The sequence below is a fragment of the Acinonyx jubatus genome, chromosome B4 (assembly GCF_027475565.1).
Source record: "Acinonyx jubatus isolate Ajub_Pintada_27869175 chromosome B4, VMU_Ajub_asm_v1.0, whole genome shotgun sequence".
Taxonomy (NCBI): Eukaryota; Metazoa; Chordata; class Mammalia; order Carnivora; family Felidae; genus Acinonyx; species Acinonyx jubatus.
The window spans coordinates 63,696,338-63,708,951 of NC_069387.1; the positions used below are offsets into that span (position 1 = coordinate 63,696,338).

Sequence of the window (12,614 nt, forward strand, 5' to 3'; positions counted from 1 at the left end):
TCAAATTAAAATAATTTTAATGCCTAAATGTAATAAAGACTTAAGTACACATTCAAATTGAAAATGGGAATTTATTTTCTATTACACTTTTCTGGCCAAAAGGAGCTGAAAGACATTTTTCCTTCCTACTTTCTTACAGCAAACATTGTTGGATTTTTTTTTTAAAAAGCAAAATATAACAGAATTGTAATTGAGAAGACTAATTCTATGGAAATGGTATTAATCAGAGCTCAGTTAAAAGGACACTTTGGACAGAGTGTTTGCTTCGACAAACGAGGTTGTCAACTTTTCAACATTAGTGTTTCTCATATCATTTCTGGGTGGCCTTGAAATATTTTCCCTCAATATAACGTCTTCATTTTTTGCTCTAGAGTTTCCTTCATTTAAAATAATGGCTTGAGGAAGATCACATGAGATTTAGAGGCTCTGCACTATTTTTTTAAATGTTGGGCAAAGTTGGGCTGGTTGATGATGCAATTCATTAAAATGAGCTGTGTTTTCAGTGCCCTGGGCTCACCCAGCTGTTTGAGAGGTTTGGTTCCTTTTGGAGCTGAAGAATATAGAGTCCATTTTTCTATCAGCCCATGGCAGTAACTGAAAAAGTCCAGGAGATAGATCACACTGAATCCTACTATTCAGAAGAGATTTGCATTTAATGGTGTTGTTATTCATATTTTCCTTGAGCAAGAAAAGCATTTACACGGTGTTTAGAGGGAACACTGAATTTCATAAGCACAGTTGCCTTTGAAAAGATTTTTAAAGTTGCTATGATCACTTCATTTCAATTTCACTTTCTTAGAGTCATGCACGCTGTGATCTAAAACTTTTAAGTTCATTTAAAATCAGAGAAAAAATATTCAAGAGGATAAAAACAAGCATAGAGTAAACAAACATATAATTTTGCCATTAAAATTTCTCCTGGATAACTCTGTCAGTATTCTTCGTCATTTCCATTCTGTTTCAACACCGCAGAACCACACACACATAGCTCAAAGGTGAAACAACGTGCATTTGAGTGACAAAACATGGAGACCGGAAAGGAACGTAAATGTAAATCAAACTTTTAAAATCCTAGTCATACAATGACTTCTTTCCTTATTCTGTTACGTCCATTCCACATGAATCCACGTTTTGCTTCCAGGAGGCCCTGTGCCATAAGCCCTGATCACAAAGACCACTACTAGTGGAGGATAAAATCAAGCCTGTTACCAGTGCCTAGTGGTAGCAAACTTGCAAAAGTCTTCTGGAAAACTAATAAAATTATTATTCTGATTATTTGTGTTCTGGATTCTGGGGACCATGGAAATAGAAAAGGATAAGAAACAGGGCATGCTTTTTTGAGGTTTCTTGGGCTGGGAAGTAGAAAAATAGGTGTTTTCCTCTGGGGCTTTTTTATGGCTGCGGATGGTTGAGATTTCGGAGAGCTCTGTTTCATTTTCTCAGTCTTTAAGGGAGTGGTAGGCTTTGGCAGTCCGGCTGTTGACAAAATCTGTCTTCTTAAACTGAGCCTTTGGAAAAAGCAAACAGATATGTGAAAGGTAACAACACTGTCATCCAAGAAAATGCAGTTTAAAAAAAAAATTTTTTTTTGTGAGAGAGAGAGAGAGAGAGAGAGAGAGAGAGAGAGGGAGAGGGAGAGGGAGAGGGAGAGGGAGAGGGAGGGAGAGGGAGAGAGAACATGGGCAGGGGAGCGGCAGAGAGAGGGGGTACAGAGGATCTGAAGAGGGCTCTGCACTGACAGTAGAGAGCCTGATATGGGGCTCAAACTCGTGAACCATGAGATCATGACCCGAGCCAAAGTCGGCTCAACCCACTGAGCCACCCAGGTGCCCCAAGAAAATGCTAAATGTTTTTAGTGATCTCTCACCAGGGGACCACTATTATCTGCCTATTAACTGCAACACTCACCTTTCTAGTGTACTTACCTTCTTGTAGGCATTATGGAGCTCCGTGTGCGTCCACAGAGAATAGAGGAGAACAGAAGCAGCTTTACTTGCCTTGTTGGAGGCATAACTGAAAAAAGGAAGAAAGCATTCTGAGATCAGTGAGAGTGTGTCAGGCTTCTGGATGCTGCCTCAGACATTCCAGAAATCTTTAACTGCTGTTGCTTGGTGGCCATCCATTAAGTCAGGTCACTCACCATGACAAGAGAATTGGATGGTGAGCTTTGAAGGCCAGGGGCCACACTAGGTTAAAAAAACCACTTTTTTTCATCTTTTAAAACCACTAGCACAGGGCTATCAGTTTATAGAGCATATTCCTAATATTTATAAGGAATATGTCCTTAGATTCCATAAATCCTTGAATTAACTTACAAAATAAAATTTGTATATTTGTATACACTATTTCCATTTATTTTATATTACATTAAACACAAATAAATATGTTTATATTAAATATTATATACTATTTGTAGAATAGAAATATATTTGTATGTTTATAATATATATTTATAGAATACAAATGCAGAAAAGCAGGACTGAAAAACATATATACCTCCTACACTACTCTATGAATTAGGAGTGATATTTTCAAGTTAATAAATTCTTGAAACATTTAAAATAGTTTCAAAATTTCTTTGTTTTTGTATAGAGCAAATGGAAAATGCACTCCTCTTATATAGCCAAGTCACCACAGAAATGAACACTGTACTTATTAGTTTTTGATGTTTCACTTTTAAATTTGTACTGAACTTCCTATTTCTGGCTAAGGTTCTCTGCTTTCTTAGAGCTCTCTCTTTTCCATCACCTCAAATCGCATACGGCCAAATTTTGTCTTCTAACAAAGAAACAAAGCTTTTTTTCTAATGTTTGTTTATTTTGAGATACAGAGTGCGTGAGCAGGGAGAGGAAGAGAGGGAGAGTGAGAATCTCAAGCAGGCTCCACACTGTCAGTGCAGAGCCCAATGTGGGACTCGAACTCTCAAACCGTGAGATCATGACCTGAGCTGAAATCGTTGGACGCTTAACCAACTGAGTCACCCAGGGGCCCCCAAAGAAACAAAGATTTAATTTTTCATATCATGGGCGTTTGTAAACAGGCAACCATGAACTAAAAATGCAGTACTGTATGGAGAAGCACATCTTGGGGTCATTCTTTGGCTAAGAGCCTTTCTCTTCCATACCAGACTTGTATGAAGGGGAAGCCAAATCAGCACCTCACAGATTCTTTTAGTACTTCATGGAGTTCTTGGACTCACTTGCTAATACTGAAGTACCCATAAATCCATGAAGACTATGGGTCTCTGATATCTAAAATTGGAAAGTGTCCTTGAATTGCAAATGTTTTATATTCATAGTTTATCAATTGGTTGTTTGGCACTTTGAAATTATTTATTTGAAAAAAAATGCTATATATGGCAACTTATTTCCAGTCTAGCCCTTAAATTACAGGTCAGTTACCCAACACTCTCACAAGGATGGAAAAGCAGGCACATCTGGTAGAAGCTCCTTGTTGATTTTTTTTTTGGAGACAGGGCATATGAGGACTGGTTCACAAATGGACGGACACTCAAGGCAAAAAGGAAGTAACAGAGTCAGACATCCCCATTTGTTGCTAAGCTATAAGAAGTTTCCAAAAGTTCTCATGTGCTTATGAGATCTCATGTGTCTGAATACTCAAATAATTAAAGAACATGAGTTCTCATGTGTCTGAATACTCAAATAATTAAAATCATAGGTCTTACTGAGATTTGCTTAGGAGCATGGATGACTACTCGGAATAGTCATTTCTGTTTTATACAGTAATCATTCAATCTTTCCATAAATTAAGTAACTGCTCTCTGCCAGGCACTGGGGACAGGTGGATATTCTGACTCGGGGAACTCACATTCTAACCAGTGCTCCGTTTTATCCTGTGACTCTGAATATGGTCTTCCTTCCCTATGAGGCTTGCCAGAGTGGGGCTGCAGAGTACAAGTACTCCAGGATACCACAGACCCCTAGGCTTGCCCCTGTGTGGCCAAGCACACATTTGTCTACCATAGGTAAAGTCTGTTTGCTTTGTAACTCATTATAATTGGGCTGTAACATTTCTTCTCTTGCTTGGTTATTTATAAAAGTAACTTGTATTTAACAAGTCAAACACTTCAGAATTGTATAAAGAGAAAAATATAATAATCTTCATGCCCTCTTTGGATCCCATGTCTCTAAATTAACTAATAATAATGATTTTGTTATACAAGGTTTTTCATTCTCTTCCTCACTTTTTTTTTTTAATGGGGAAAATTTAAAGACACAGAAACAGCGATGTGGAATGACTTATATGCATTAGAACTTCTATTCTCGGGGCGCCTGGGTGGCGCAGTCGGTTAAGCGTCCGACTTCAGCCAGGTCACGATCTCGTGGTCCGTGAGTTCGAGCCCCGCGTCGGGCTCTGGGCTGATGGCTCAGAGCCTGGAGCCTGTTTCCGATTCTGTGTCTCCCTCTCTCTCTCTGCCCCTCCCCCGTTCATGCTCTGTCTCTCTCTCTGTCCCAAAAATAAATAAACGTTGAAAAAAAAAATTTAGAACTTCTATTCTCAAAAGGGAATAAGACGTGGAAGAGATGTGATAGAGAAAACCAAGAAAGCAAGAATTTGATTATGTTGCCTCCTACTTCTTGTGTTATCACTGCTTCTTTTAAGCCACTGGGGTGATACTGGCTCCAGATTTAAGTGAGGAAAAGGGCAATCCCTGTCCACAGGACTTCCACATTGCCTATATTCTCCTATTCTTAAATCATAGTTATGGCTCTGGGAAATAAATGAATTTGTTAGGTCAATAAAAGGCTGGAATGTGCTACCCAGAGAAGATATGGCATTTGACTAGCTTGATACTTCATTTAAAAATTTTTAAAATTATTTTTAAGGTTTTTTTTTTAATGTTTACTTATTTTTGAGAGAGAGAGAGAGAGAGAGAGAGAGAGAGAGAGAACACGAGCTGGGGAGGGGCAGAGAGAGAAGGACACACAGAATCCAAAGCAGGCTCCAGGCTCTGAGCTGTCAGCACAGGGCCTGACATGGCTCAAGTGCATGAACCAGGAGATCATGAGCCAAAGTCAGATGCTTAACTGACTGAGCCACCCAGGTGCCCCTAATTTTTTAATTTTTAATTTTATTTTTGAGAGAGAGATTGAGAGAGAGCGTGAGAGCGAGCATGAGCAGGGGTGGGGGGGCAGAGAGAGAGAGGGAGACAAAGAATGGAGACAGGCTCCAGGCTCTGAGCTGTCAGCACAGAGCCTGATGCAGGGCTCAAACTCACTAACTGTGAGACCATGACCTGAGCAGAAGTCGGACGCTTAACCAACTGAACCACCCAGGTGCCTCTAGCTGGATACTTTAGAAGATAATGGGCAACTATTGGGCTTGGAGAATTCAGTCTTTCACTTGCTTGATTACTAAGGATTGAACCAAATGATTTGGCCCAGCATTACAATCTCGTTCTTTGGCCACGTTACCCATGGTCCTCAATGACTGCACATTCACAGCTAGATTTACAGACGGGTGTTGGGAGTGGTAGTGAGGAAAGGGAAGAGAGCCAACAGGCAGATACTACAGGACTTACACATCGCCTGAGCTGATAGTCATGATTTTCTGCAGGCCCCCAGTGTTTAGAAGGTCCCGTGCATTCTGGTAACTATTTTGGATTATATTGTTCAATGTGTAGCAGGCAGAGGCTGTAGTCTCAATGAGAAGGTCAGTACTCGGGACTGTGTCAGGAATTATGGAAACCAAATCAGGTAGAGTTTCTTTGGCTATAAAATGAAAGAAGAAGAATACTTGATTAAAAAGGTTGTCTCTTAATCTGAATATCCCAAGATATTTTGGGTAAAGAATATTTTAAAAAGAAACACAACTGGTTAAGAAATATATGGAAAGATGTAATCTCTCTATTATTCAATTTTTAAAAAGATTCTTAAAAAGAGGATACTCAGTGCTCAGTACACTGGAAATCTTTTGATAGAAATGACAATGACAATTTGACAGAAACATCAAGAATTTAAAAAACTTTCACATCCTTTAATTTAGTAATTCCACTTCTGGAAATTCATCCTAAAGATATCACTTTAAAAATAGAAGAAGCTTTATGCAGAGATTTTTATTATAGTATTATCTATAAGTGACAAATGATAAAATGCCCAAGTAACTCAGTGATAGGATACTATCAAAAACCAAGCTGCAAAGAATATTATACATCCCCCAAATATTTATTAAACATGTATCGCAAGAAAATATTTGTTAATGTTCTTTCTGAAAAATTAATATACTTAAATAATCCATAATATAAACATTAGAAAAGAAAATACGCAAAAGAAACCTGAGAAGAAATACACTAACATATGAATAGGACTTGTTCTTCTACAACAATATTGACGGTGACCAAAAATTTTTAAAAAAATTATCTGTACTGCTTAGTTTCATCAATGTACAAACAATACTAATATTTAAAAAGGAGAGGGGCGCCTGGGTGGCTCAGTCGGTTAAGCGTCCGACTTCGGCTCAGGTCACGATCTCACGGTCCGTGAGTTCGAGCCCCGCGTCGGGCTCTGGGCTGATGGCTCAGAGCCTGGAGCCTGGTTCCGATTCTTTGTCTCCCTCTCTCTCCGCCCCTCCCCCGTTCATGCTCTGTCTCTCTCTGTCTCAAAAATAAATAAACGTTAAAAAAAAATAAAAAATAAATAAAAAGAAAAAACCTATTTTATTTTTTCACTCTGTATGTAAGTTCCTGGCTATCTATTTCTCCTGCTTCTCTTTCTCCTCACAACTCTTGAATACAGTGTTGTGTTTATTATGATTGTATAATGAAAACTTCTGCTTAATTTTCTTCAAAAAAAATTTTTTTAAATGTTTATTTTTGAGAGAGACAGAGTATGAGCAGGGGAGGGGCAGAGAGAGAGGGAGACACAGAATCTGAGGCAGGCTCCAGGCTCTGAGCTGTCAGCACAGAGCCCGACATGGGGCTCAAACTCACCAACTGTGAGACGATGACATGAGCCGAAGTCAGACGCTTAATCAACTGAGCCACCCAGGTACCCCAATTTTGTTGTTTTTCATCTGAGTTTATGTGGCACCCTGAACTGCGCACTTCTCTAGAATACTGGATTGTAATTAGTTATGTGCCTGTCTGAATTCCAAGTGGGGCTATGGGCTCCTGAGAACAATTATCAAATTCATCTCTGTATTTCCAGCATGAATCACTATGCCTAGAACAGAGAGGTGTGCAAAAAAGGAACTGAATAATTGTCATCCTTTGATAATATGTGGACCTGATTGGCAGGAAAGACACACCTTCTGCTCAAAGACCTGAACTCTGTTTTCCATGGTTATTAAAGCATCACAGCACAGTGTTTAGAGCTCAGAGCTCAGTCTCTGAAGCCACACTTCTTCCGTTTCAGTCTTGCCTCTGCCACCCAATGGCTGTGTGGTTTGGGCAAGTTGCTTAACCTCTCAATGCTGCATTGTCCTAATCTATAAAATGGGATAATAATAGTATCTACTTCACAGGGTTGCTGTGAGGGATTAAATGAGTTAATGTGTTAATTGATCACAGCACCCTGCAAGTAGTAATCTCCCAATAGAAACAAATTATTATCAGAAGGCTTCCTCCTTTTAATATGTTAAATCACAGAATTAAAGGCCTTGAGAATGTGAATTTTCTTTCCACTGAATTTAGATGGACATCATGGAATTAAGTGAATTTAAGTGTAATTAAAATGAGGGGAGGTTTATCAGTGGATCATCTTACGAAAGCATGAGGCTACAAAGACATAAACCCACAATTACATTCAATTAATCTTCGACAAAGGAGGCAAGAATACCCAATGGGAAAATAACAGTCTCTTCAATAAATGGTGCTGGGAAAACTGGACAGCAACATGCAAAAGAATGAAACCAGACCACTTTCTTACACCATACACAAAAATAAATTCAAAATTGATTAAGGACTTCAGTGTGAGACCTGAAACCATAAAAGTCCTAGAAGAAAGCACAGGCAGTAATTTCTCTGACATTGGCCATAGCAACATTTTTCTAGATCTGTCTCCTGAGGCAAGGGAAACATAAGCAAAAATAAACTACTGGGACTATATCAAAAGAAAAAGCTTCTGAACTGCAAAGAAAACAACCAGCAAAACTAAAGACAACTTTGGAATGGGAGGAGATATTTGCAAATGATATATCTGATAAAGGGTTAGTATGCAAAATATATAAAGAACTTATACAACTCACCTCCAAAACACAAATAATCCAATTTAAAAACATGGGCATAAGGCATGAATTGACATTTCTTCAAAGAAGACATACAGATGGCTAACAGACACATAAAAAGGTGCTTACCACTGCTTATCATCAGGGAAATACAAATCAAAACTACAATGAAAAACTACCTCTTACCTGTCAGAATGGCTAAAATAAAAAACTTAAGAAACAACAAGTGTTGATGAGGATGTGAAGAAAGGGGAACCCTCGTGTGCTATTGGCGGGAATGCACATTGGTGCAGCTACAGTGGAAGACACTATGGAGGTTCCTCAAAAAATTAAAAATAGAACTACCCTACCATCCAGTAATCGCAGTACTGGGTATTTTCCCATAGAATACAAAAACACTAATTCAAAGGGATTTACGCACTCCTATGTTTATTGCAGCATTATTTACAATAGCCAAATTATAGAAGTAGCCCAAGTGTCCACTGACAGATGAATGGATAAAGAAGATGCGGGGTGTGGGTGTATTATATGAAATATTATTCACCATAAAAAGGAATGAAATATTGCCATCTGTCACAACAGGGGTGGAGCTAGAGACTATAATGCTAATAAGTAAAATAATTCAGTCAAGGAAAGACAAATACCATATGATTTCACTCCTATGTAGTATTTAAGAAACAAACCAAATAAACAAAGGAAAAAAAGAGACAAAACAAAAAAAACAGATGCTTAACTATAGAGAAGAAACTGATGGTCACAAGAGGGGAGATGGGTGAGGAGATGGGTGAAATAGGTAAAGGGATATTAAAAGTACACTTATCTTGATGAGCACTGAGTAAGGTATGGAATTGTTGAATCACTATATTGTACACCTGAAACTAATAGAACGCTGTATGGCAACTACACTGGAATTAACATTTAAAAATTGCCAAAAAAATAACAGATAATCTCATCAGAATTTTACAGATAATCTCATCAGAATTTTACAGATAAAAGCCTCATCACAGTTACAGGCTGCATAAAACAAATTGAACAACTTAAAAAATTTTTTTTCAATGTTTATTTATTTTTGAGAGAAAGAGACAGAGTATGAGTGGGAAAGGGGCAGAGAGAGAGGGAGACACAGAATCTGAAGCAGGCTCCCGGCTCTGGGCTGTCAGCATAGAGCCTGATGCGGGGCTCGAACTCACGAGCCGTGAGATCATGACCTGAGCTCAAGTCGGACACTTAACCAACTCAGCCACCCAGGCGCCCCAAAACTAACTTTTAGTGCAAACTACTACATTAGTAAGAGGATTTGGATCAGGCAGGTCACCATAAACTCTGATGTGACTGTAACATAATAATACTTTGGATCTATTCCATAATGAAGGAGAAGGCCAGACCTATTTAACAAAACACTGGTCCTCCCTATAATGCTCAGTAGGCATCACCTACAGGTTACATGGCACTTGAATTAACAGGACCACTAAAATGACAAACTGGAATAAATTTTATTTTGTTAAAATTAACTCTAATAATTTTTAGTTAACCACTAGATGTATGATCCAATTTTAATAGCATGATTTATTTAGTTCTCTCTTTGTCTAAACTTTTATCATAGGTAGATAGGTATAGAGAGATCTCAGGAATAATATTCACCTAATGTTACCAATGGTTATTTTCCAAGTGGTAAGAGGAAGTATTTTTTGCCTCTTTATTATGCTTTTCTTAATTTCTTGAATTTTTTAAATGAACACGTATCTTTTTTTAATTGATGTTGTTATTATTTAATAAAACCATCCAGAACAATGATTTTCCACTTACCTAGCTTCTGGTTAAAAGTGACAAATATGGAATGAGAAGTCACATTGCTAAGCCATTAATTGTTAACGGAAAAAAAAAGTATGAATATTGTAATTACCCAAGCTTGTCAACAAAATTTAAGATGCAATGTATGAAGGCCAGAAGTCACTCAAAGTAGGTAAACAAAGAAAATAGATAAACATTAAGTGTAGTGAAATACAAAAAAACCTTGATTCTGCCAAGGTCATTTCCCGCTCCATTGAAGAATTAAATACAATGCTTATTTATAAAAAAATAAAGTATGGGGCTGTATTTGTATCTTCCCAACAGTTAGAGGATGGTTGAACCTGAGACCAACAGCATTTTTGCCCTGAAGGCACATGCATAATGTGTGGAGCACAGTTATTTCCATCGGCACTGTTTTAAAGATGGAGTCAACATGTCCTTTAGGGAAAGAAAAAAAAAGTCAAAGATAATATACCTGATTAAAGTGCAACAAAAAAGTCCACAAAGGACAATGAGGAGAACACTTTCATAATTTTCAGAGTGCCTACGGCAAGGTTTCTTTCATATTCACTGAAAAATTTCCAGGCTCTCTCTATATTTATTATGGGCAAGAAACCATTGTATGAAACTACCTCTCCAATGTTGTGCTGCTGGTTGGCTTTGGAAATGACATTATTAAGACATAATCAGACTTCAGTATCTCTGGTGCTGTGTGTGTGTGTGTGTGTGTGTGTGTGTGTGTGTGTGTGTGTGTGTGTCCACCAAAACAAATGAGCATTTGTTTATAAATTTAGTGGAATTTTGTGAAAAACTAGTTTTCAAGTTGTCAGAAATGACTAATTTATGGAGCCTTAGAAGCATGACTGATTTTTGGCATTATTTTCCTATTATCTCATTTTATAGTTTTTGACTTGACTCACAAGTATTTATCGGCATTTCTATGTATAAAGCAAATGAAAACATTATTTGATGGTGTAAATAGTTATCACCTTTGTCAATAATAAAGACTCTCAAAAATAAAGCAAATGTTTCACTGTATTCATTTAAAAACCATCTATGCTGAATCCACTATTCAGTATACTCCTCCTTTTTGTCTTTTTTTGTGTGTGATCTGTTCATTCATTTTTTTTCTAGTGCAACAAGGACCAAGTCTCTTCTTCTTGTTCTTTTTTTTTTTAGAGAGAGAGAGTGAACGGGGGAAATGGGCAGAGAGAGAGAGAGAGAGAGAGAGAGAGAGAGAGAGAGAGAGAGAGAATCCCAGGCAGGCTCCATGCTTAGAGTGAAGCCCGATGCAGGGCTCAATCCCACGACAGTGGGATCATGACCTGAGCCGAAATTAAGAGTCGGACACTCAACTGACTGAGTCACCCAGGCGCCCCAAGGACCAAGCTTCTAAAGTGAATACCACTCTGTGTACACTTTCAATGTTTGAGAAGAGCAGCGCTTAAATAGGCCACCCAGAGAGCATCCTGAAAGCCAGGTGCATAGGTTAAAAAGACTATCCACAATGATACAACTGGAGGCACAAAAACATCAAATATGTACTTACCTTGTTAATTATAATTAGGTCTAAGTTTCCCTTCTATAGTAATTAAAACAAAAACAAAACAAAACAAAATGCTGGATATGAAGAAAAATCCTATTTGAGACCCTGGGAGAAAGCGGACCCTTGATGCCTGGGTGCAAAGGCCAGGTCTATTTTATCACATTTTGCTCCTTAGTCACATTTTCAGTTCATCATTGCAAAAAAAAAAAAAAAAAAAAAAAAAAAAAAAAAAAAAAAAATGTGATACAGACAATGTTTTGTTGCATTTGTATTTTTTTAAAATTTAATGTTTATTTATTTTTGAGAGAGAGAGAGAGAGAGCATAAGTGGTGGAGAGGCAGAGAAAGAGGGGGACACAGAATCCAAAGCAGGCTCCAGGCTGTGAATTATCAGCACAGAGCCCAATGCAGGGCTTGAACTCATGGACCACGAGATCATGACCTGAGCTGAAGTCAGATGCTTAGCTGACTGAGCCACCCAGATGCGCCTATATTTTCTTTTCTTTCTTTTTTTTAAGTTTATTTACCCATTTTCAGAGAGAGGGGAGGGAGGGAAGGGGCAGATAGAGAGGGAGAGAGAGAATTCGAAGCAGGCTCTGTGCCGTCAGTGCAGAGCCTAACATGGAGCTTGATCTTGCAAACCATGAGATCATAACCGAAATCGAGTCGAATGCTTAACCAACTGAGCCACCCAGGTGCCCCTGAATTTATATTTTCGATATGTATTCACTACATCAAGACACGTTTGCTGACTCACCAATTTCATTCTGCAGAGAGAGATTCCGAGACAAATTCCTCAGCAGGGAGACCGCTGTCTTTTTCACACTTGGATCACCAACATGCAGCATCTTCCGGGTGTGCTGCAGGCCATTTTCCTTCTGGACAACTGTCTGAGCTACTGATGTTGGCATCTGTTGCATGAGACATATCTTATCAATATCACTGCATTTGACTTCACACTAATTTTAAATTTCTGTAGATTACTAGAGACTGTTAAAACTAAAGCTGTGATGAAACCAGCCTGACGATACTTCCTTTAAATTCTTATTACGTTTTCAATTTTATTACTGGAGAAAAACAGCTTATTAGGTATT

At 38.2% G+C, this 12,614-nt stretch overlaps 1 protein-coding gene across 2 annotated transcripts in view; it reads right to left on the reverse strand.

The window, feature by feature from the left end:
* Positions 1-51: 51 nt before the first annotated feature.
* Positions 52-12,614, reverse strand: part of PKP2 (plakophilin 2) — a 93,351-nt gene continuing 80,788 nt past the window's right edge. For both annotated transcript variants that reach the window (XM_027035889.2, XM_053226114.1), the window contains exons 10-13: positions 12,278-12,431; positions 5,543-5,732; positions 1,926-2,013; positions 52-1,508 (exon numbers count right to left, since the gene is read on the reverse strand). In XM_027035889.2, coding sequence (XP_026891690.2) covers positions 1,440-1,508; positions 1,926-2,013; positions 5,543-5,732; positions 12,278-12,431 — 501 coding nt within the window. In that variant the 3' untranslated portion in view covers positions 52-1,439. The remainder of the gene's footprint in view (positions 1,509-1,925; positions 2,014-5,542; positions 5,733-12,277; positions 12,432-12,614) is intronic.